At 43.0% G+C, this 23,685-nt stretch overlaps 1 protein-coding gene across 1 annotated transcript; it reads left to right on the top strand.

The window, feature by feature from the left end:
- Positions 1 to 360: 360 nt before the first annotated feature.
- Positions 361 to 2,418, top strand: LOC126471090 (golgin subfamily A member 6-like protein 1). The gene has a single exon (XM_050099164.1). The coding sequence runs from the start codon at positions 361 to 363 to the stop codon at positions 2,416 to 2,418; it is 2,058 nt and encodes a 685-aa protein (XP_049955121.1).
- Positions 2,419 to 23,685: the final 21,267 nt, after the last annotated feature.

Raw genomic sequence — 23,685 nt, 5'->3', positions numbered from 1 at the left:
CGAAGACATCTGGCTCCACATATCTCAAGGAATATTGCAAGGACCTGTCGAATCCATGCCATACAGAATCACTGCTACACCGCAGGTGGCTTTCGTTTATCAGTGTACATACTTCATATATTTGTCTCAATATTCAACTTAATCTTGTAATGTAGTTATGCTTCATATTTCATTTATTTTCTCTTGTCGATAAGTCTGCATATTTCATATTGCCAGCAGAAATATACAGAAACAGAACAATATCCTTTCATTTTCATGTCTATAGTGGTCTCTTTTGAGTTTGAATTTATTCATATTACGCTATTGTTTAATTGTATACTAATAATTCACTTCCCTTGGCAGGATGTGCCATTCTGTCGGATGCTGGTGGGGCGATTCAAGCAGAATCGACAATCCAGGAAGCAACTGACAAAGCTCCGCACACAGCTACTGCGTCAAGCCATTCTTAATAATTACATGTGTAAGGTAAATCCTCCCAAAACATGGAACAAAAAGAGGGTGATACGGGAGGCGAAGAAGAAGGAGAAGGAGATACATCATTTGGTGGAGGAGAATCATTATGATGAGCTAGAAGATGATTGGTTTCAGGTAGTGGGAGATGTAGCTGGAGAGGTAGAGATAGAGGAAGAAAAAGTGAATGCGGAAAAGGAGGATATGTATGAAGAGGAAGAGGTGGAGGACACATTAGAGGAAAAGGTAGAGGAAGAAGAAGTGGAAGACGTAGAGGAAGGAGAAATGGAATATCAAGTGGAAGAAGAAGATGATGATCTCCAGCAGGAGAAGGTGGAGAATACACAGGTAGTGGATGAGGTCGAAACGGAGGAAATAAAAGAGAAGGAAAGTGAGAAGGTGAAAATGGAAGCAATTACAGGAGACAAAGAGACAGATGAGTACTGTTACTTACAGGAAGACATCAACACTAGAGAACAGAATTTAAAGACTGATGAAGACCTGATAAGTTTGACCCCTGTTAAGGTAAATGCTCCCAAAACATGGAACAAAAAGAGGGTGATACGGGAGGCGAAGAAGAAGGAGAAGGAGATACATCATTTGGTGGAGGAGAATCATTATGATGAGCTAGAAGATGATTGGTTTCAGGTAGTGGGAGATGTAGCTGGAGAGGTAGAGATAGAGGAAGAAAAAGTGAACGCGGAAAAGGAGGATATGTATGAAGAGGAAGAGGTGGAGGACACATTAGAGGAAAAGGTAGAGGAAGAAGAAGTGGAAGACGTAGAGGAAGGAGAAATGGAATATCAAGTGGAAGAAGAAGATGATGATCTCCAGCAGGAGAAGGTGGAGAATACACAGGTAGTGGATGAGGTCGAAACAGAGGAAATAAAAGAGAAGGAAAGTGAGAAGGTGAAAATGGAAGCAATTACAGGAGACAAAGAGACAGATGAGTACTGTTACTTACAGGAAGACATCAACACTAGAGAACAGAATTTAGAGACTGATGAAGACCTGATAAGTTTGACCCCTGTTAAGGTAAATGCTCCCAAAACATGGAACAAAAAGAGGGTGATACGGGAGGCGAAGAAGAAGGAGAAGGAGATACATCATTTGGTGGAGGAGAATCATTATGATGAGCTAGAAGATGATTGGTTTCAGGTAGTGGGAGATGTAGCTGGAGAGGTAGAGATAGAGGAAGAAAAAGTGAACGCGGAAAAGGAGGATATGTATGAAGAGGAAGAGGTGGAGGACACATTAGAGGAAAAGGTAGAGGAAGAAGAAGTGGAAGACGTAGAGGAAGGAGAAATGGAATATCAAGTGGAAGAAGAAGATGATGATCTCCAGCAGGAGAAGGTGGAGAATACACAGGTAGTGGATGAGGTCGAAACGGAGGAAATAAAAGAGAAGGAAAGTGAGAAGGTGAAAATGGAAGTAATTACAGGAGACAAAGAGACAGATGAGTACTGTTACTTACAGGAAGACATCAACACTAGAGAGCAGAATTTAGAGACTGATGAAGACCTGATAAGTTTGACCCCTGTTAGAATATGCCAGGACAAGAACTGTAGCTGTTCCACTTTATGGTCTTCTAACGAATTACCCAATAGTTATCAACAGTATTATTACGAAAACTGGCACAGCAGCGCTTTTCCTGAAAAACAAGTGTTCACTGATCTGGCAGAGTGCATGTCTTCGCCCGTACCTACTGATGGTGAAGACTTTAGGTATTACACGTATCTAGAGTCAGAGGACGAAGAGATGTTAGAAAAGTCATGGAACGAATGTTTTGAAACTCAAGAATCTCATCTAGGGCAAGATGCGGTAGAGGCAAACATGTCTACTGGATCAGTTACGCATAATGAAGGTGTGAGTATTCCGACTAGAAACGAGTTCGAGGATTTGTCAATCACATTAACGACAAGATCTTGCAGAAAAGAGGAAGAGGGGATATGCAGCATGAGCAGTTGAACAAACGGTATTCACCACTACTTTCTGATCATCACTAAACCATTTACACTAATGCCATTTCGAAACGACTGAAACATGCAAAGATTGTGAGATACACGAGTACTTACCTCATAAAGTGCACTATCCAGAGACGTGTTAAGGGTATACTGTATCAGACACATACGGCGAAGACACTAGACCTCAGAATAGATGTAGAAATGATGGACATTCTGTTATGTGACTGTTTGGGAAGGCACAGGTTATATCAGATACAAGGTTCAAGTACCCTGACTGAGTGCTTGTTGGTCATGTCTCAAAATTTTTTTGTATGAATCTTTTGAAAACGACACATCATGTACATTGATGCTCTGTGTTTTCGCTGTATAAGAAACCTATGACAAAAAACGATTTGCTTTATTGGGAATACGAAAACAAGGCAAGCTTCAAACAGTATGCATTTTGACTCTAAAACTTATTCCACAGTATTGCACATTAAGCAAATTATGGTTTCTGAATGTGTGAAATTTCAAGCAGGTTCATTGAACACTAACAAAGGGAGGGCCTCAGACATGGCCAACCCATTTGGGTCATTATTGACAGGTCGCTTGAGCGGCACCTAAAATGAAAGACTCTGAAATGTTCTGGCTCAACATATCCCTCCCTGTCCTCCCTCAACCCTGCCTTTGACAAAACCATCCTTAAAGTTCATGACGCGCAACCGTCTCTAAATTGACAGAATCGATAGATAATTGAATATATACACGAGTGTCCACAAACAATTATTTTCCCAGAAATCGACTAAAGAAATTTTTACGACTGCATCTTACGTACATGTAAGTTGAGTAAGGTGAGTACCACTAAACATAATCCGCGCTGACGTAGCGAACAAGATTCCTAGCTGGGGAATAGAGAACACCTGCTCGATCCCACTTGGGTTTAGCAGACTTTTTTTTTCATTTCTGTTTCTTTTCTTTTCGAAAGTGGTAGTAATAGTAGGGTTAATAAAGTAACTACATTGATAGAGATAACGAAGAAGTAAGCAAATAAATTTCCCAAACGACCTGCATTAGTACAGAATAGAAAATTTAATCCTAGTCGCTTTACAGCGGCTCTTTAAGTAACACAGTTTCATGTCCTCAGTTCCCTCGAAACAAGTAGAGGAATGGTACTTGTCATTTAAACAATCCAAGCAAATCCTCTCGCATGACCAAGAACGTCTAATAAGTGGGATCTTCGCGCAACAAGACAAATCGGTCCAAAGATTAGAGAATTAGCTTTGATACGTACCACGCATACCTGCATACCTGCTTGAAAAATCGGTACTGGAAGTTGGTTATGAATTATGTTGTGCGTCGTTATTGAATCCGTCCGTGTCGGTTGACTTTCATCATTATAAAGATGCTATCATACAGGTCAGCATTTGCTTGTCCACTCTAGGAATCCGATATCAGACAAAACTTGTTCTCAGCGGCTATGGGTTTACAATGTGTCAAGTTCCCAGGTGGTGCAAGTGAGGTAAACTTTTTTTTTAACAAATCTGTTATACGACTGATTTCTTCCACACACTGAGAACCAAATTAATCACTAGTCTCTTACAAGCACAGGAGAACTGCAGGCAATAGTTTTCCAGACGCTGTGATGAAATTTTGCGCCGTGTGCGAATGCGTTATTTTATATACACACGTATATCTAAATGCATTATTTTATCCATAGTTCCACCTGAGTATATGAGGGACAGTCGTAACAGTTTCTTTTCTAGATTTCTAAGAAAATATGTGTTTGTGGACAACATATGTAATGGTGAAAAATGCTCAATTTCCAGTTATTTACCGATTCAGTAAATTTTGAATTGATTGCGCGTCATGGTATTTAGTGGTGATTTTCTCAAAAACGGAGGGCTGTTGAGCCAAAATATCTTAAGAGTCTTTCATTTTAGGCTGTACACACAAGCGCTGTACAAAATATGAGCCGAACTGATTGGTCGTGCCTAAGGCTCTCCCCTTGTAAGTATACATAGAGGGTGCACAAAAATACAGAAACACCAAAAGACTAAGACATTACGAAGTTAATACGGTGTAGGAAAACTACTAGCGTTCGAAATAGTTTCCAGTTGTCTCGAAACGAAGAGGTACAGGTCCTTTTGGTTTCAAGAGAATCTTATACCATTCTTCCTGCAAAATAGTGACAACTACAGGTAAGTGTGCTGGAGGTGGATAACAACCACGCACATTTCTCTTCCAAGTTTACCAAACACGATCAATACTATTGAGATCTGATGACGGTTATGACTGGGGGAGATGCAACAATTCATCATCGTGCTCAAAAAATCGGTACTGGACGCTACGATCTACATCTACATCTACATCCATATTCCGCAAGCCACCTGACGGTGTGTGGCGGAGGGTACCTTGAGTACCTCTATCGGTTCTCCCTTCTATTCCAGTCTCGTATTGTTCGTGGAAAGGATTGTCGGTATGCCTCTGTGTGAGCTCTTATCTCTCTGATTTTATCCTCATGGTCTCTTCGCGAGATATACGTAGGAGGGAGCAATATACTGCTTGACTCCTCGGTGAAGGTATGTTCTCGAAACTTCAACAAAAGCCCGTACCGAGCTACTGAGCATCTCTCCTGCAGAGCCTTCCACAGGAGTTTATCTATCATCTCCGTAACGCTTACGCAATTACTAAATGATCCTTTAATGAAGCGCGCTGCTCTCCGTTGGATCTTCTCTATCTCTTCTATCAACCCTATCTAGTACGGATCTCACACTGCTGAGCAGTATTCAAGCAGTGGGCGAACAAGCGTACTGTAACCTACTTCCTTTGTTTTCGGATTGCATTTCCTTAGGATTCTTCCAATGAATCTCAGTCTGGCATCTGCTTTACCGACTATCAACTTTATATGATCATTCCATTTTAAATCACTGCTAATGCGTACTCCCAGATAATTTATGGACTTAACTGCTTCCAGTTGCTGACCTGCTATATTGTAGCTAAATGATAAGGGATCTCTCTTTCTATGTATTCTCAGCACATTACACTTTTCTACATTGAGATTCAATTGCCATTCCCTGCACCATGCGTCAATTCGCTGCAGATCCTCCTGCATTTCAGTACAATTTTCCATTGTTACAACCCCTCGATATACCACAGCATCATCCGCAAAAAGCCTCAGTGAACTTCCGATGTCTTCCACGAGGTCATTTATGTATATTGTGAATAGCAACGGTCCCACGACACTCCCCTGCGGCACACCTGAAATCATTCTTACTTCGGAAGACTTCTCTCCATTAAGAATGACATGCTGCATTCTGATACCTAGGAACTCTTCAATCCAATCACACAATTGGTCTGATAGTCCATATGCTCTTACTTTGTTCATTAAACGACTGTGGGAAACTGTATCGAACGTCTTGAGGAAGTCAAGAAACACGGCACCTACCTGGCACCCGTGTCTATGGCCCTCTGAGTCTCGTGGACGAATAGGGCAGTGAAGAGGGGCCCTATCGTCTAAGAACATAGCATTATGATTGGGGAACGAACATTGTGGCGTGGGAGAGACCTGAATAGTCAAAATGGACACATAATTCCTGGCAGTAATGCGACCTTGTAGAGTAACCAAGGTGTCCATAGAATACCATGGTATGGCTGCCCAAGTCATCACCAAATTCCCGGTATTGTTCACTCTTCGGACGTAAACTCGTCCAGAAGATGTAAACAGTGTGAAAAAAGACTCATCCGATCGAATGACTTTCTTCTATTGGTTTATAGTCCACGTTTTATGCCCTCGGAACGCTTCCCTGTTACACGTATTTGCTTCACTGATGACTGGTTTTGGAATTCTATCTCGGCCTGTAGTTCCCTACTTATGGAGCACCGTTAGCGTTGTTTTGGTGCTGACAGGGTTCGTAATAGAGGCATTCAGTTATTCAGTAAGTTTGCAAGGGTCGGCCTCTTAGTTTTCCTCACAATCCTCTTCCATTACTGTCAATCACGAACACTCAACACTCATTTTCGTCAGTGTTGTGACTTATCGGGTGGTGGTTTTACCCTTTCCAGTATGTGGTATAAATCTTCGATATGGTGGCTCTTGAACCATCAGTCACTTCGGCTACCTCAGTTAAGGATGATGATGATGATGTTTGGTTTGTGGGGCGCTCAACTGCGCGGTCATCAGCACCCATACAAATTCCCATTCTGTACACAGTCCTGTCTAGCCATTTTCACGAATGGTGATGGAATGATGATAACAGCACAAACGCCCAGTTCCCGGGCAGAGAAAATCCCAAACACGGCCGGGAATCGAACATGGGACCCCGTGATCCAGAGGTAGCGACGCAAGCGACTAGACCACGAGTTGCGAACTTAGTTATGGAAGTGCTCACCATAAGAGCACCAACGATTTACCTACATTCGAATCCAGTTAGCTCCGACATAAAGTACTCACAACAACACAGACCACCGTTCTGACTATGACAGACACACGCAAAGCATTGAGAATGTTGCGCAGATGCCGATTGTGGACAAATGCCATAGTGCAACCTGCAGGCGTCGCTAGCGTCTACATTTATGTTAAAGCATGCATTTCTTGAGGAGTTTCCGTAATTTGTCCTCAAACCCCCCCCCCAACCTATGACACGTATTTTGGTCAACAGATGCAACGTCTCAAATAAAAGAAAGTCCTTAGCAAACTGCAAAATATTTCTTCTCTATTAACAAAATCATTTACGTAAGTTTAGAAAGTGAGGCAGGTTTCTCCACTTGCGATTCGTACACATGATAAGTGGCCTCCTAGCTGTCCAACTCTGAAGTTCGTTGCATTTCAGGTAGAATGCTAAATATTGTAGCGTAGACTATTTTTAATAGAACTTGGCGTGTAACGTGTCCAATTTATATTGATTACAGTGTAACAGCTGTTAGACAGAAATCCAAACAAATGCCTCACAAATAATGTTAAGCAAAGCAGATGATTAAATTCGATGATGATTTAGAGAAGTTCACATACTTCGTTTATTGTGTTTATTTCTTTTTTTTTAACATCTCGCTTTCAACCACCCCCAGAGCCATAAATCGAAATGGGTAAGGACAGGGGATTTTGGTGGCATACAAACGTGACCATTCCTACCGATCCAACTTCCGATAATTGTAGATATAGATATAGTGTCATCACACTGGAAGAATATAGCCATCTTTGTAGCTCTGTAAGTTAATATACCATACTAGTATTAGGGCAAGGGGGGTTTTGGCGAGAAGTACCGTTACCCAAGATATCCGCGATGACGTCATCCAAGATGGCGGCGATAACGTCATTCAAAATAGCGGCGATGACGGTATTCAAGATGGCGGATTTTGGCGGGAAGTTTCAATTTTGGCGGGAAGATAGGTCAATTGGGCAACCTCTACTAACCTAACCCCCCTCCCCTCACCCAGAAAAACGGCGAAAAGTTCAAATTCCAGCAGGATAATGCATCACACCTCTACTAAGCTAAGGAAATCGCGGGAAGATAGGTGACTTGAACGCGATATGTTAGCGGTATTTGCGACTCCCTCACGCCGCCCCAAGTAGATACTTCTATAGGACTTGTAACGTATTCTGACTCAATGCCATTTCAGAGATTCTGTGATATATCCACTGAGTTATAGGAGATGGCTGATTGAGAAGATCACAAACAGTAATAGTAGATGATGTGCTGATTGAGGTCGTAAGAAAATGTACACTAGCTTTTCAGATGTCTGGTGTTACGCTATCCGCTAGAAATGATGTCCATTGTTTGGAATCAAGTCTTTCCATTCAAGCAGATACTTGCACGGATCACAGCCACAAGTGAATCGTATTTCTGGCATTCTCATGTCAAGAAACGAGTCACCTTTCTCGAACCTGGCTGCTGCAGTAAAATTCCAACGTGGTTTTAGCCACCCCCTACGCACCTTGCAACTGCTCCCATTTCTAGAACTTTCCGCATGTGATCGTTCCAATTTAAGTCGGAACTGAGCAGAAGTCAGAGAAAGCCATATCCACCACCTCCTGCAACCCGTGTAGAAACAGAACGACCGGAATTTGACGATTCGGTGGAAATGCACTCAATGTGGTACGTCCCCAAACCAAATAAAGGTACTACAATCCGAAGCAGATCCGCTCCCATTTCTACAACTTTGCGCATGTGATCGTTCCAATTTAAGTCGGAACTGAGCAGAAGTCAGAGAAAGTCATATCCACCACCTTCTGCAACCCGTGTAGAAACAGAACGACCTGAATTTGACCATTCGGTGGAAATGCAGTCAAAGTAGTACGTCCCCAAACTAAATACAGGTACTACAATCCGAAGCAGATCCGCGTCCATTCAAATTAATCAGCCCAACATGCCATCATCGTTGTTCTCTACCCCCCAACAGAGAAAAATTAAAAACATTAGAAGGTCCACTAACATAATCTGATATAGAACACACCACGCGATGACGTGTAGCTGCGGTGCGGCCCAGTGCGGAGAGGGAGATTTCGCGATGCTCCACAGAATAGCATTCCTAACGGGACACCCCATCGGTCATGGCAACCTTCTGCTGCTGCCTATGCAGAAAGATCCTATTAAGTATACAGCTTTTGATCCAGTGCAGAGGGCAGCTTAAGATTTCATCACCCATACTGTAGGGTGATAACTGTATCCCACAGGCTATACTGTAATTCGCAAGATGCGCACCCTGTGACCACATGTCTTTGTTTGAAACATTGTTTTCTAACACGCTTTGTACACTGCCATACGTTTTGTTTTTCTGCCACGACTTCGAGGTCTGCGTCAGGTCATTAACTAACATTAAGACGCTCTGATCCACGGCCTCTCGCAAAGAACTAGACATTTCACACTGTAAATCATTTTCTTATGGCGGCTACCATAACATCCCATACACTGGACGGATCTAAATAAAAGGCAGTTACAACATAAGGAAACTGGAAGAGTTTCACGTCTTTGTGGAGAGTTTCCAATCCGAAAGTGATTGACGACCACTGTATTTAAACTCACCTGTCACAATGACGGAATAGATGATGGCTCTGCGTTCCATTTTGACTGATTCCTCATATTGCACTCATGTGAGCGATTACAATTTGGGTGTAATACAACCCAGAAGGTGCTGTCCATCCACCAAAACTCTTTCCCCAACTCAAACAAGTGCTGTCAGTCAATCATGATGTGGTAACCAACAGCATGCCAGTCCACGGATGGGACGGAAAAGACACCAGCGATGTACTCCGATAACAACCATCACAGTTGATAGTGCGAACAATTTTACAGTAATTTCAACACCGGCCAATGATGTGACAGCATGTTTCCCCCATTTCAGTATTATAGCTAAACCGCCTCTTCTCTACTTTGCAGGCATCATTGAAAATGCAGATAGATGACTGCGCAGTACGTCTATTGAGTGTTAATTCTCGAACACATAAATCATCAAAGTATACCAGACTGCGCTCTACATATTTCTGACACCTTGAGTGCATTGCTTAATTTATGATCTATCTCCCTGCGTATGACAGTTGCAGGGCATTCTTGCTGTCTTAGTGTAAAATTAGAGAGTGAAAGACCCTCCTCACACTGTCATTGACCAATCTGCCCTGCAGCACCGTTACCGAATTAATCTGCAACCGATCAGAAGTAGACAGCTACACTGGACGTCACGTGAATTAATAAAACTTTCCGAGTCCTCACCCATCCAAGTGCATGAGATTTCTTGAGATGCGCCCATCTCGAGGAGCTTAGCACTCCTTATCTATGTGTAGTAACAGATTTCAAAGTGTCGTGATGCAATAGCAGACAGTTAAGAACAACAAGAAACAAATGATTTTTATGCCTGATGGAGCTCCACACGGATGGAGATCGACGCATTTTTACGTAAATCAACCAGCCTATCAACTCTTAACTATTGTTCTAGAGTCTAAGATCGGTACCTGCACTTAAAACGGGCTATAATGTTACATTGCCTGCGTTTCCAGCCTATCAGTTGTATGGAATGTAGCGCTGTTAATATTCGAATGTAAGAAATATATTTCAAGAGCATGACATACACCGTTCTTCCCGGTTTCTCTACGATAAACTATGTTATCGAACCGTAAAACGAAAAAACTACTTCAGTAAAACATTTGCTCTGCATGATACGAGCACAGTATAGCTTTCCGGAGACATATAGCGTCCACTATTCACATCCAGTCACAGTTCAGAAATTATACTATGCCTGCATCAGGCCTATATAAAATGATCGTTAGTAGCGGGGGATACCTCCTATAAGGAAACAGATAAACGCATAGCAGCAGTGTCCGACGTGTGAAAATTGAAAGTCATTCCGTCACTAACTCTGTAAACAGTACATCTGTCAGACAAATGTGTACACGAGGAACTGCAGCACCTCACAAGCAGCTATCGCTAACTTAGTTGTGATGCTGAAGTCTCGATTTTACACCCACGAGGCGACAGGGGGTATGGAGTACATCGCGTAAGTCAAAGTTCATTTAGAGTAATATGTCAAGTTTCATCACACATGAGATGGAAGTCCTCTGATGACCGACAGGTTTACCATTAACGATCGCATGTAGACAGTGCTTTAAACCACATACAGAACACATGGCTCTATACGAGTAGAACGCAGGCTATGTGACACAACTGATGCATCTGGACAGAACAGTGGAAAAATTGACCTGCAGCAACTTCTCCTTCTCTAGAATGCATCAGTCAACCATTAAATCGTACATCGTTACAGCTCCATCTCAATCGATCACTCCATCCACACTCTGTTATCCTTTAACGCAGATGCAAACAAGCTTAGAGGTGCATGGTTCTCTGTCTTCCTAAAAATCATCAAATACAATAGTCAACTCGCGTGTATCACGGGTACCTCAACAGACATACAGTATAATGCTGCCTCGATGGAAAAAATTTCTGCCTCCCTGATTCCCTTCGTTTCGATGTCGACGTTTTCTCGGATTCCTCTTGTTGCCGTATACTTGTTCCCATGTACAAATTGTTCGGCGCGAACCAGAAGATATAGAAGTACTTTGTCAATTTCCCAGCATTTTGGTGTATATTCGGTCAATTTACACCTATTCCCTCGTCATTTCTCGCAATTCTATCGACTTTATGTCAGATCTATCCATGCAATCATGACATAACCTCGTGTTCTGTGTTCTAAAACTGCTTGTAAATGTAGCACAGGTGCCAACACCTAGCCCAAATGCACTGATCTGGAACCGTAATGTAGAACTATATTCGACTGTATCAAGTCTCCTCCACATTCGGAGAGCGTTTGCACTGTTTTCTGTATGCCTGTGTATATGCGTGGGTTATGGAAGTCTCCAAGGACCCGCAATAGACCTGTGTTAGCGTTCAAATGTGGGTCCACTGCATGTTATATCCGGAGTGATGTTGGGCTGCCAATCCACAATATGCTGCGCAAAGGATAGGGTATGAAGGTGGATCCGCCACGCGCAATGTATGAAGCGCTGTTGGGATACAGATCCACAATATGCCAAATCCGAGTTAGCATTCGAGTGTGGATCTCATGTGGACTATATATCCAGACCTATCTTTGGAGGCGGATCCACCGCACGTCACATGTGCAGTAGGGTTTGCGGATGGACGAACCATGTGTTACGTCTGGACACGTATTATGCGTTCGAAGTTTGGTACACCAGCGGAGGGGACTAGGTCTTGGGAGCTGTCTTTATGTCAGATTAGGACCTGACACAGACCTGGAAGACGTTGCAGAAAACAAAACGTATGGCAGTGTACAAAGCGTGTTAGAAAACAATGTTTCAAACAACGACATGTGGTCACAGGGAGCGTCTCTTGTGACTTACAGTATAGCCTGTGGGATACGGTTATCACCCTACAGTACGGGTGATGAAATCTTAAACTGCCCTCTGCACTGGATCAAAAGCTGTGTACTTAATAGGCTCGTTCTGCATAGGCAGCAGCAGCAGTTTGACAGGTAAATTCCATGACCGATGAGGTGTCTCGTTAGGAATGCCTGGACCGCACCGCAGCTATGCGTCATCGCGTGAGCGACGGTTGCTAAGTGTGTTCTATATCAGATTAAGTTAGGGGACCTTCTATAGTTGTTAATTTTTCTCTGTTGGAGGGTACAGAATAACGATGATGGCATGTTGGGCTGATAGATTTGAATGGACGCGGATCTGCTTCGGATTGTGGCATCTGTATCTAGTTTGGCGACGTAACACATTGCGTACATTTCCACTGAATGGTCGAAACACGCTCCCATTGCACTGACTCAGGTCGATCCGTTTCTACACAGGTTGCAGAAGGTGATGGATATGGCTTCCTCTAACTTCTGCTCAGTTCCGACTTAAATTGGAACGATCACATGGGGAAAGCTGTAGAAATGGGAGCAGTTGCAAGGTGCGTAGGGGGGGCTAAAACCACGTTGGAATTTTACTGCAGCAGCCAGATTCGAGAAAGGTGACTCGTTTCTTGACATGAGAATGCCAGAAATACGATTCACTTGTGGCTGTGATCCGTGCAAGTATCTGCTTGAATGGCAAGACTTGATTCCAAACAATGGACATCATTTCTAGCGGATAGCGTAACACTAGACATCTGAAAAGCTAGTATACATTTTCTTACGACCTCAATCAGCACATCATCTACTACTACTTCTTCTCAATCAGTCATCGCCTATAACTCAGTGGATATATCACAGAGCCTCTGAGATGGCATGGAGTCAGAATACGTTACAAGTCCTATAGAAGTATCTGCTTGAGGCGGCGTGAAGGAGTCCCAAATACCGCTCACATATCACGTTCGTTAGCCGAATCACTTTCAAAATTCAGTGGTGTTATCACGAAGTTGTATCGTGGGCTACGTGTAACCAGAGTGCTGGTCTGATAATACACATTCCTACAATCACCGTCTCGGTGTTTGTCCGGAAAAACCACCTCATTCAGTGGTAATGTCGTACCTCCATTTATAAAGCCAGTATAGCTTTTAACATTGATAGTTGTGTGTACCTGTAGAACCAAGACCGCTTGTGACAGTAACATACAGTAGTTGTTGCGATCGGGTTTTTTAACATCTGGCCGATTACGGGTCTCTTTCTAAGATGCAGTGGTAGCACTCGGAAGAAAAACTTTTTGTATCGTAGGTAATCAGTTATTGACGAAGTATTTTACTTAGTAGTAGGGGATGCGTAATAGGTTCACCTTGAGCATCAGGCTTATAAAGTATGTGTTTGTGTTCCAACATATACAAAGGAAATGACAATGTCCATTCATAAGGAAGGTATGGATTTGACGTCTAGTAATGTGATACCAAAGGGAGAAGTATGTCAAGTCATAGCAATGGCACAGATATTTCTATTTCCAGAGCCACAGCCGTCAAAAGGGTGTCTTTCTGATACTTTGCTTATTGTCAAATATCGTTCAGCTGAGGCCGCGATTGTAACATTTAGTTGTAAGTACAGGAATAAAATATATATTTGAGTGATTTCTTAGGATGATTGATTCTACCCGTGCATGCTCGGCCTGCAGCACACGTGACCTGAGGATGGGTGACTCACGTTTCCCATAAACGGTAGGAGCTGTCAGAATGGAGACGCCTGTTGGAATGTGGGAATGTAGATGAATTAACTTGTTATCCTCTAGACTACCGAATAGCGAACTACCACTTGGTATGTGTTGGATAGCTTTCTTGATCGTGTGGAAATTTGAGAAGATTGAATATGGAAGTGCATTTGCACTGGACCGTTATTCCCTCCCATGTAAATTGTTTGGCTGACTGCTTCTGCACATTTCGCGCCTTTATTTAGTTGAGAGAAGATCGATTGTGGCGTGTGTACATAGAATGTGGAAGACGCGTTTGCAGGTTCTCTAGACATGAGAAACACCTTAGTTGACCTTGTAAATTATAGGGATGATTCGGAATCTGCTACATCACTGACATCATTATTCGAGAGTAGAAGTATCAGTTTTCTCTATTTTTTGTTTTGTTTTTGTTTTTTGGAGTTTCCGAGTAAAGGTCTTCTCAGACGTGATAGGTTTCTAATTAGTCAGTGGTTTACAGCATGCCCCACCTAGCTAAAGTTTCGGGTTTCTAGAGTAATAATTTCCGGTCCATATCTTCAGAATTATATCGCATGAGCGGTACTGCCATGCAAGCGACATTGATATGTGCTTGATATCGAGAAGTACTGGGAAAATGGTATGATATTCTAGCAAACCATGCGAAATTAGATATGTTCTTGTAATCCCAGAGTCTGGAAATGGGTGTAGAAAAGCGAGCAAGCAAGCAAGCAGGTCCTGACCAGGAACAGTAATGCGCTTTTGCCCAGGGGCGAAACGAGGCCGAATTTGTAGAACAGTTCTAAGAGTAACTTCAATCCACTAACGGCTTTCTGATGTAAAAGGGATGATTTTGTATGGCGGAGGATATGAATTGTATGTTTACTACATTGACACGGTACACGGTGATATATTGGTGGGTTGAATATTGTTTCAAGCTCTGACATACAAGCTCCTGTCCTCAGTGTAAGAGCAGTGTAATTGAGTAAGAGTCTTTCCATATTTGACAATTGTATGACAGTTTGTGAGGTTTAGTTGTCAGGTGCAATATGGCGATCAGTTTTTTTTCGGGGGCTGTACAGATATGAAAGGTAACTGCACTATTTTCGTAAAATGTTTATATATTGCACTGTAGAGTTGCTGTGGCATATGTTGTGTAAAATGTGTATATATTGCATTGTGAAGTTACTGTGGTTTATGTCCAGCTGCCGTGGGCGAGCGGTTCGAGGCACTTCAGTCTCGAACCGAGTGACCCCTTATCATCGCGGGTTCGAATCCTGCCTCAGGCATGAATGTGTGTGATGTCCTTAGGTTTACGTAGTTCTAAATTCTAGGGGACTGACGACCTCAGATGTTAAGTCCCATAGTGCTCAGAGCCACTTGTGGTTTGTGTTGTGGCATGACTGGAGAAGATAACCGTGTGTCCTATCGTGAGGGATGTATAGATTCGCCACATCGATAACTGCGATGGTATGAAACAGATTTCTTACGTGGAAAATTATGTGCGCTATCGATACTGAGAATTGTTCCAGAAGCACCGCCATCAAGAGGAGACATTGCCTGTACATCAATTGGTGTCAGACTGTAGCAGCAGTCATAGTATTTAATTGTAGTTACGCTGGTAAATATGTTCCAGGCTTCCAAAATTCTTGGGAGTCTCGTATGTATTTGATGATCTGTAGGCAACATTGTGGGTTTAACTGTCAGTGCAATTTAGCGCTCTATGCAAAATAATTTTATGTCTGGAAGTCTCGTCTGCAGAAAGAAAGAAAAGGTGGATGGTGCTTCAGTACAGGCAGCATCAGAAATTTGGCGAGTAAATTCGATAATAGCCAATGATAACGCTCGATTCATTCACAAGACATCCTTTGTGCTGGGATATAGGAATCTCTACATAGAGGTGAGAACGTTTGCGTATGTTGAGAGTAGGAAGGATATCACGTTAGGACCGCTGGGAAAAGTGCATTCGATGTTATTCTGCGCTTTTTTCGTAAACAGGTTCTGTTAGGGAAACAATTTCCGTGCATACAAGCTAAGACATCACGAAAACTCCTACAAAAGCGCATGTTAGGTATTTCTGGGATACTGCGATTTACTAGAGTTCGACTTGGTTATTATTTTAGATAGCCATGTGGCTTCAGTATAACATTGAGAACATTGCTAGACGTGCTTGCGATGGTATGCGCGGCGATATGTCAGCCACACATCATGCATGGTCCGTTACAATCACTAGGCAGAAAGCAGCTTGTGCTATTCTGGAACGGATTTCTGCAGCATTGCTCGGCTATAAGCTCTTCGCGCTTTGTATATATGTCTTCACTCCTGTCCGGTCGTGTCATCAACAGTGCCTAGGTGAACATATATTTTGAGAGAAATTTCTCTGGTGTTGAGTATGAAGGGGATGCCACCACCTCATGTGTGCAGGACCTGAAAGGGTGCCAGAGTGTGGTTTGACAGCTGACAGACTCATCACTTCGCGGGGCTGCCGGTGCATCCTGACTTCAGGGAGTGTGTGCTGTCCAATGGGTAGGGGGTGGCTGGCGGTGTCTGCTTGTGTCTGTTGCATTATTTTGTTAGCAGTTCTGTAGACTGTGATATGCGCTATTTGGACAGTTTACGAGTACTGAGCGTGTCTACACATCACAGTGCTGCATTATTTAGGAGCAGTTTGCAGATCTGTACTGAAATTATTTCGGTAAATTAGGAGTTGTTTGCGTGTCTGCAGAGCGTTATTTAGGGGTAGTTTACAGATCTGCAGACTGTGTATTGTGACCCCAAACATGTGTTTGTATCAGTGTGATAAATATACTCCATCCCTAAATCAATTGTGCCAAAATAAATAAAGTACACTCCTTCCTTACTATCTCCAGCAGCCCAGCACAGGCTGAGTCATTTTTGCTCCATTTTTCCCCTCCAGACCACCATCTTGGATTACATCACAGGAGGGATGACAGCACCCTCTCGTTTCAGTACTATGTACTAGGTCAGTTGGACTCTAGATCTCTTGGTGGAGACACTGCCTGCAAAATAAAGACTCATATCCAGCACAGGCAGAGTCCTTTTCCCACCATTTTCCCCCACTCCAGACCGCCATCTTGGGCTACATCACGGAACAGATGACAGTGTGCTCTGGTTGCAGTACTGTGTACTATGTCAGTTGAACTCTAAATCTCTTGGTGAAGACACTGTCTGTCGCCATTTTCCCCCACAATCTTGGATTACATCATAGATGAGAGCACCCTCTGGTGGTGGTAGTGTGTACTAGGTCAATTAGAGTCCAGATCTCGTAGTGAACACACTGGATGGCTGTGCTACATGAAATTGTTTAAATGAAGACTGGTGCATAAATAATAAAGACTTATGTCCACCACTGGTCGAGTCCTTTTCCCGCAAATCCCTAGGAGGAGGAGGCGGTTGGGTGACTGAGGTTAGTCAAAGTGTACTTTCTTTCGTGCCATTTTCTTAGCTTAGTAGATATACGCGAATTGACCTTTCTTTACCGCCAGAATTCAAACTTGTGCGTCAGTTCATAGGAAGAGGTGACTTAGGTTAGTGGGGGTGGCCCAAGTGACCTATCTTCCCGCGATTTTCTTAGCTTACTAGAGGTGTGATACATTATCCTGTTGGAATTTGAACTTTCCGTCATTTTTCTGGGCGAGGAGAGGGGAGGGGAGGGGAGGGGGGATGACGTCATCGCCACCATCTTGGATAAGGATACTATGCGCCAGAACCCTCTTGCCCCAGTACTCATGTTACATATTTTCAGGGAGGTGTTCTTGTAAATCTCTCTCCACTAAAACATGTGGGTTTCTCATGATGATATGGTGGTGTGGGTACACACAGCAACATCTCTAAGCACCAGTACTAAAATGGAATGAGGTAAGTATAGATAAAAATGGCAAAGGTTCAAAATGGAACTGCAAATGATAACACACACACACACACAAAACAGGGAAAGTCATGTTACACACAGTAAAAAGGGAAAAAGCAGTGGAAATAATTAAAAGACTACAATATGTAGCTATGGCTGACTGAATGGAATAAAAGGGATGAGTCAGACACGCTGTAACACACGAATTATTCAAGCCAGAAAGCTTTTCCCAGAGTCTAGACGCATCCAAAAATCTTAAAAGCTTGACCACACTCATCTGGTCATCAGGTAAAATAGGGAGCACATCCTAGCCTAAATTTGTTTCTGCCTGTGTATCACAAAATAAAATGCAGTCAATTAACGCACACAGCGATTTGCAAGCCACGTTCATCACAGATTTGGAAGCTCCTTTCGTCGGTGGAGGAAACCATGTATGAGAGGATAACGCAAATTCCAGAGTTGGGTCAGGGCCACTTCATCCCGTCAGAGTGACCTACATAAGAAACACCAGATAGTAGGCTTCACTACCTGCAGCTTATTGTCCCTCACTGCCAACCACTCCTCCTGCCACATCTGTATAGATCACTGACTCACCAACGACATCACAGCCTGTAGAGGTACACTGTGTCACGTCATGTTCCCTGCAAACGTCCTTGATGAATTGGTCTGCTCATTTCCAGCAGAACGATACCACCTTCGTCGGATGTTGAACGAAGTACAGCTGTTCATGTGGTAAATGCATCATTTTCTCTGCGAGATAAATGTGCTGCAGAGAGTGGAGGGCACTAAGGGAGATGGAGCAACTGAGAAACGGTTTGCTCTGAACAATTTTAATCTGCTCCAGTGCCTTCAAGATCACATTGAGTTCTGCTGAAAATGCAGTATAGTGATGTGGAAGGCGACTCCTCAAGAGACAGTCGGTAAATACGACTAAACAGCCAAGGGAATCACCTTGATGGGAGAGATCAGTGTACACCACGTTAAAACCTTGATGCCTATCTAAAAGGTTAAAAAAAAACGGATATTGAAATTGAAATTCTAGAACGCAAATTTTCTCAAAAAATCCGACAAGTCTAAAATAATACTGAACCTCTTTAGAAGCCAAAGTGGAAATATGCTCCTACCTTGATGTAAAACGTTAAACCAGCTATACCTATCTCTTAAAAGCAATCATTCACACTAATCCCATAGGGTCTTATCGCTTGGCGTCGAGTGTGACAAAGCATTTCCACTGATGGCCGAGCAATCGAATGGTGTGCAGATTTGTATGGTATGAAGAGTGTTTCATTGCACGAGGAGTCACTGCCTGACGTGAAGCATCGACTCACTAGCCACAGCGCAAAGCCTCCGCATGGAACTGATTCTAACCGCCCCAGTGGCCAGCTAAATTCCTTGACTTGTTCACAATATTCAACATTTTTAAATAAGAAGGTCGTGCATACCGATACTCAGGCACCCATATTCAAGCTGCATGTGAATGCTTAAAAAGAATGCCCACAGACTTTTCGGTGGAGAAATTAAGACTTCTTTTCTCTTCTCATCCTTCCAACCATCGAAGATTGAGTTGGCACTGACGAGTTATTGTTCCAAGGCTGAAGGAGGAACAAAAGACAGAAAGTTACCAACAAAGAAAGAACATTGGACAGAACTGACATGATACTATTAATAGCAATGGAAAAGACAGTCGCACTTAAAACTCGACTTGGGAGGGACAGTATTCTCACGCTCAAAGCATTCAGAGAGATTGTCGCTGACTAATATGTAAACCAGTGTGGTGACGAGAGCGTTTGTAGGAAGTTGGGAAGACATCAACAGAACAGGCTGTGCCAACGGTGGTGCAGGCTTGCATTAACAGATGCAGATTAAGTGCTCTACTTCCCTGTAAAAGTATGGGCGCCACCACTAGTCTCCTGTACAGGCTGTTTCAATGCTGTTACAAACAACTTCACGAAACAAGGTAGCGGTATTACCTTAAACGCCTTCTTCAAACCGGAATAAGATGTGCTTTCGATGACTTTAATTTCCTGGACAGTCTTCTCTTCTGCAAAGACAGGATATTTCATGCTGCAAACAGAATGGGGTTGGGAGCAGTTAGAACACATGGGTAGCGCAATATATTGAATACCTGGTTCGTAGGCAGTGGAGCTACGTGTAGACTGACCTCTACAATCCATGGCGGTGTGATTGAAACATTGACACTTACAGCATCACATATGATTAGGTACACAAGGACTAACTTTGAGGTGGAGAATGCCTGATGTAATATACAAGGGTTGGAACTTAAATAGTGGCAACTGTTTATTCACAACCTATACAAAAGAGTTACATGTTTGCACCTGTTACAGTCCTTCAAAGTAGACACCAGCATTGTGTAGAACCGTTGCCAGCGATGTAGAAGACGTAGTATACCGTTGGCAGAGCCTGTTCTGTTGATGGTGCGAATGGCGCGGTCTACTGCCCGTCGAATCTCTGGAAGAGTTCTGAAGTGAATGTCACGAAGTGGTTCCTTCATCTTCGGAATCAAATCAATGTCACAAGAACTTAAGTCCAGGGAGTATGGTGGATGGTGCTGTATGTCCCAGTCCAACCGACCGAACACAGCAGCCACAGTCTGCGCTGTATACGCCTGCGCACTGTCGTGCAAAATGATGGATGGGTTGCGCAGACAGTGTCACCGCTTCTTTCGCAAAGCCTTGATCACAGTGTCGTACAGTATGACCTCTGGCACTTCAATCTTGATCCAATTCCGTTGTTCATGTTTCGAAAACATAGTGACACCGTTACGTTAGACCGCTCGCTCACTAGTGACTGTTTCCCTAGATTGCGCGCACACCGGTGACGTGGGACGGACGAGTTCATTTGCTCGGAGTTAAGGCAAGTATGTCAACAACGTGTGCTATCAACGACAATAGTAGATTCCGTTGCATAGTGTCTTCACAAAGGTGTTGCCACTATTTAAGTTCCAACCCTCGTATTCAGGCAATTCTGCACACTGAATTTCCGAATAAAAGAAGTTGGCTTCTGCAACTCATCAACTCTTTTCATCAAAGCTTCACATTCACGTTCCAATTTCCTTTGGAGTTACCTATATCCAATATGTCCTGGTACGTCAAAACTCCTTTGCAACAACTTAGACCAATCTGCATCTCACTACTGGGAGCATATTCCCAAAGTAATTTCTCATTTTAATATCGTGTTCACTTGGGTAGCCTTCAGTGCCTCGATCACAGGTGCAGAATCGTTGAAGTGGTTGATAGATTTAAGCTGCCCTGCAAGTTCCTTTAGAGCGTTATGGATATATAAAGGCAACAGTTTTTTCAAGGAACCTTCTAGGTGTTTAACAGTAAACACATTATCTATCACAGGATGAGCTCTGTTACTGTTAGTGTTTTCTCTTATATTCACAGTTATCACAGGTGAATGAGCCACATGATGCCTCTTTGGAAATTTGGATGTTAATACTGCCCAAAAGACAACCCGAGCTGCAGGGAGTACAGAAAAGTCACTTAGGCTTGATGGAAGTTCCATGAGCAGCTCAGGAAGTAAGCATCCACTAAGACAAAGCTTCACATGCCTTGGAACAACCAAAGTGTGGCAGGTTTCCAAGTGGTTGGTCATTAACGACTGTTCCAGCTCAACAGCCATGCGTCACAACAGTGCACATTATACCATGCTATTGAGGTTTATTGCAGTTGTTTTTATGATATTCATAATCTGGGTACTTAGCCAAGATTCCCTGTGTCAAACAATGGTTCACTCCTGTGCTGCATAGTGGTTGCTAAAACATGCTCAGTGTTTAGAGTTACAGAGGATTGCTGGCTCTCACCAGTCCCTATCTCAGGAAACTTGGGTTCACCAAGCTTCCATCTAGACAGAGCTTAAAATATCTTGGTACACATGAGGTGAGGCAGGTTCCCAAGTGGTTGACCATTAATGACTGTTCCAGCTCAGCAGCCATGCGTCTCAACACTGCACAATACACCATGAAATTGAGGTTTTTTATAGAGGTTTGCATCATCCTCACCATAAAGGCACTTAAACCAAGATCCCTGTTCCCTGTAACACACAGTGATCCTCTGCCGACACACACTGGGCGCTGAAACATGCACATATCTCACAGTTTCAGAGAACTTGGAGCACTCACCATTCCCTGGCTCAAGAAACTCGAGTTCACCAAGCCAGCAGCAAGCAGACGACTGCTGAGCTTCCTGAGGTGCCTGTCATTTAGAACCGCATGGGGGACGTGGGACTTTACAAAAAATACTATGGACACGGCTAGCGATACCCACAATGTAAGCTTTTAACTGACCACCAAAATAAGTTACCAGCGTTACTGTGTAAAAGTGACAGTAGATTTATCAGTGAACACCAAATAGCTAATGATAAAATTCCAGTCATTTAACTTCATCTCATTTTCGAAGTTGCTGAGTCCACTGTAAATATCTTGAACGTGGAACACTGACAGATGTAGCACCTCTGCTTATCCTTGTTGAACGATTACAATCATCCAGCTAAATAATGCCTTGTATTTCATCCACACTTTTCACTTTCCACGTTCATAAGAAATATGACTGCTGGGCACTGCACCAGTCTCACGCGGAAACATGTATAAACACTCTTGGATCTGTTACACTTCCCTTAGTGAATCGCCTAACGTATTCTCTACAAGCAGAAGGAGGGTTTCCCTTACAAAACCTACAAACTGATAGTATATCGGCGTCCTCAGAATATCGAATTACATGTGGGATGCCTAAGTGATACAATAGAATAGGTCAACAAATCACAATCAGAGTTGAAAAATTCAGTTATGTCTACTCAAGTACGACTTTACATCTTGAACTTCAATATGACTTTACATTTTGAACTTCAAAAAAATATTGACAATCAAGAGCTAAATCCACCGCAACTTGAGTACCAACAAGGAAAATAAAACTTAACTATGTAACTAGCAGTATATCCGAAACCAATAAAAATATTGGAGGCATTTTATGTGGAATGTCAGTTGGAACCAGCCTATACTACCACCTCCTAAAAGACAAATAAACGACGCACCACGAAGGAATTATCCGAATGATAAGGAAATTAGCAGATGCGATATTCATATACAGACAAAGAAATGATTACAATTGCAGAAAAATTGAATATTTATACAAGAGAAATAATCCCACAAATCGAGCAAGTCAATAATGCGCTGGTCCACCACTAGTTTTTATGCAAGAAGTTATTCGGCTTGACATTTATTGACAGAATTGTTGGATTCCTCCTGAGGGATATACTGCTAAATTCTGTCCAATTGACACATTAGATCGTCAGAATCCCGAGAAAGCTGGAGGGCTCTGCCCATAATTCTTCACACATTCTCAATTTGTCAGAGATTCAGCCACGTTACTGGCCAAGGAGGGGTTTGGTAAACATGACGACAAGCAGTAAGAACTCTCGATGCGTGCATTTGGGCACTACCTCACTGAAATGTAAGCCCATGATGGCTTGCCATGAAGGACAACAAATCAGGGTGTAGAATATCATCGACATACCACTGTGTTGCAACGGTGCCACAATGACAACCAAATTGGTCCTGCTGTGAAAAGCTTGGCACCCCAGACCATCACTCCTTGCTGTTGGGCTGTATGACGAGCGACAAACAGATTGGTACCCCACTGCTGTCCATAGTGTCTCCAGACATCTCTTCACTGGTCATCGGGGCTCAATTAGGAGTAAGACTCATCACTGAAGAGAGTTCTATTGACGTCGATAAGATGAGGCCAAAGGTGTGTCTGGAGAAGCTCTGGACAGTGGTGAGATACCAGTCTGACTGTCATATGGTCCGACAACCAGGAGTGGTGGTCTGGGGTGCCATTTCT

The sequence above is a fragment of the Schistocerca serialis genome, chromosome 3, assembly GCF_023864345.2.
Source record: "Schistocerca serialis cubense isolate TAMUIC-IGC-003099 chromosome 3, iqSchSeri2.2, whole genome shotgun sequence".
NCBI classification, from domain to species: Eukaryota; Metazoa; Arthropoda; class Insecta; order Orthoptera; family Acrididae; genus Schistocerca; species Schistocerca serialis.
The sequence above is the reverse complement of the archived record's forward strand: the minus strand, read 5'-3'. Positions and strand labels throughout refer to the sequence as shown.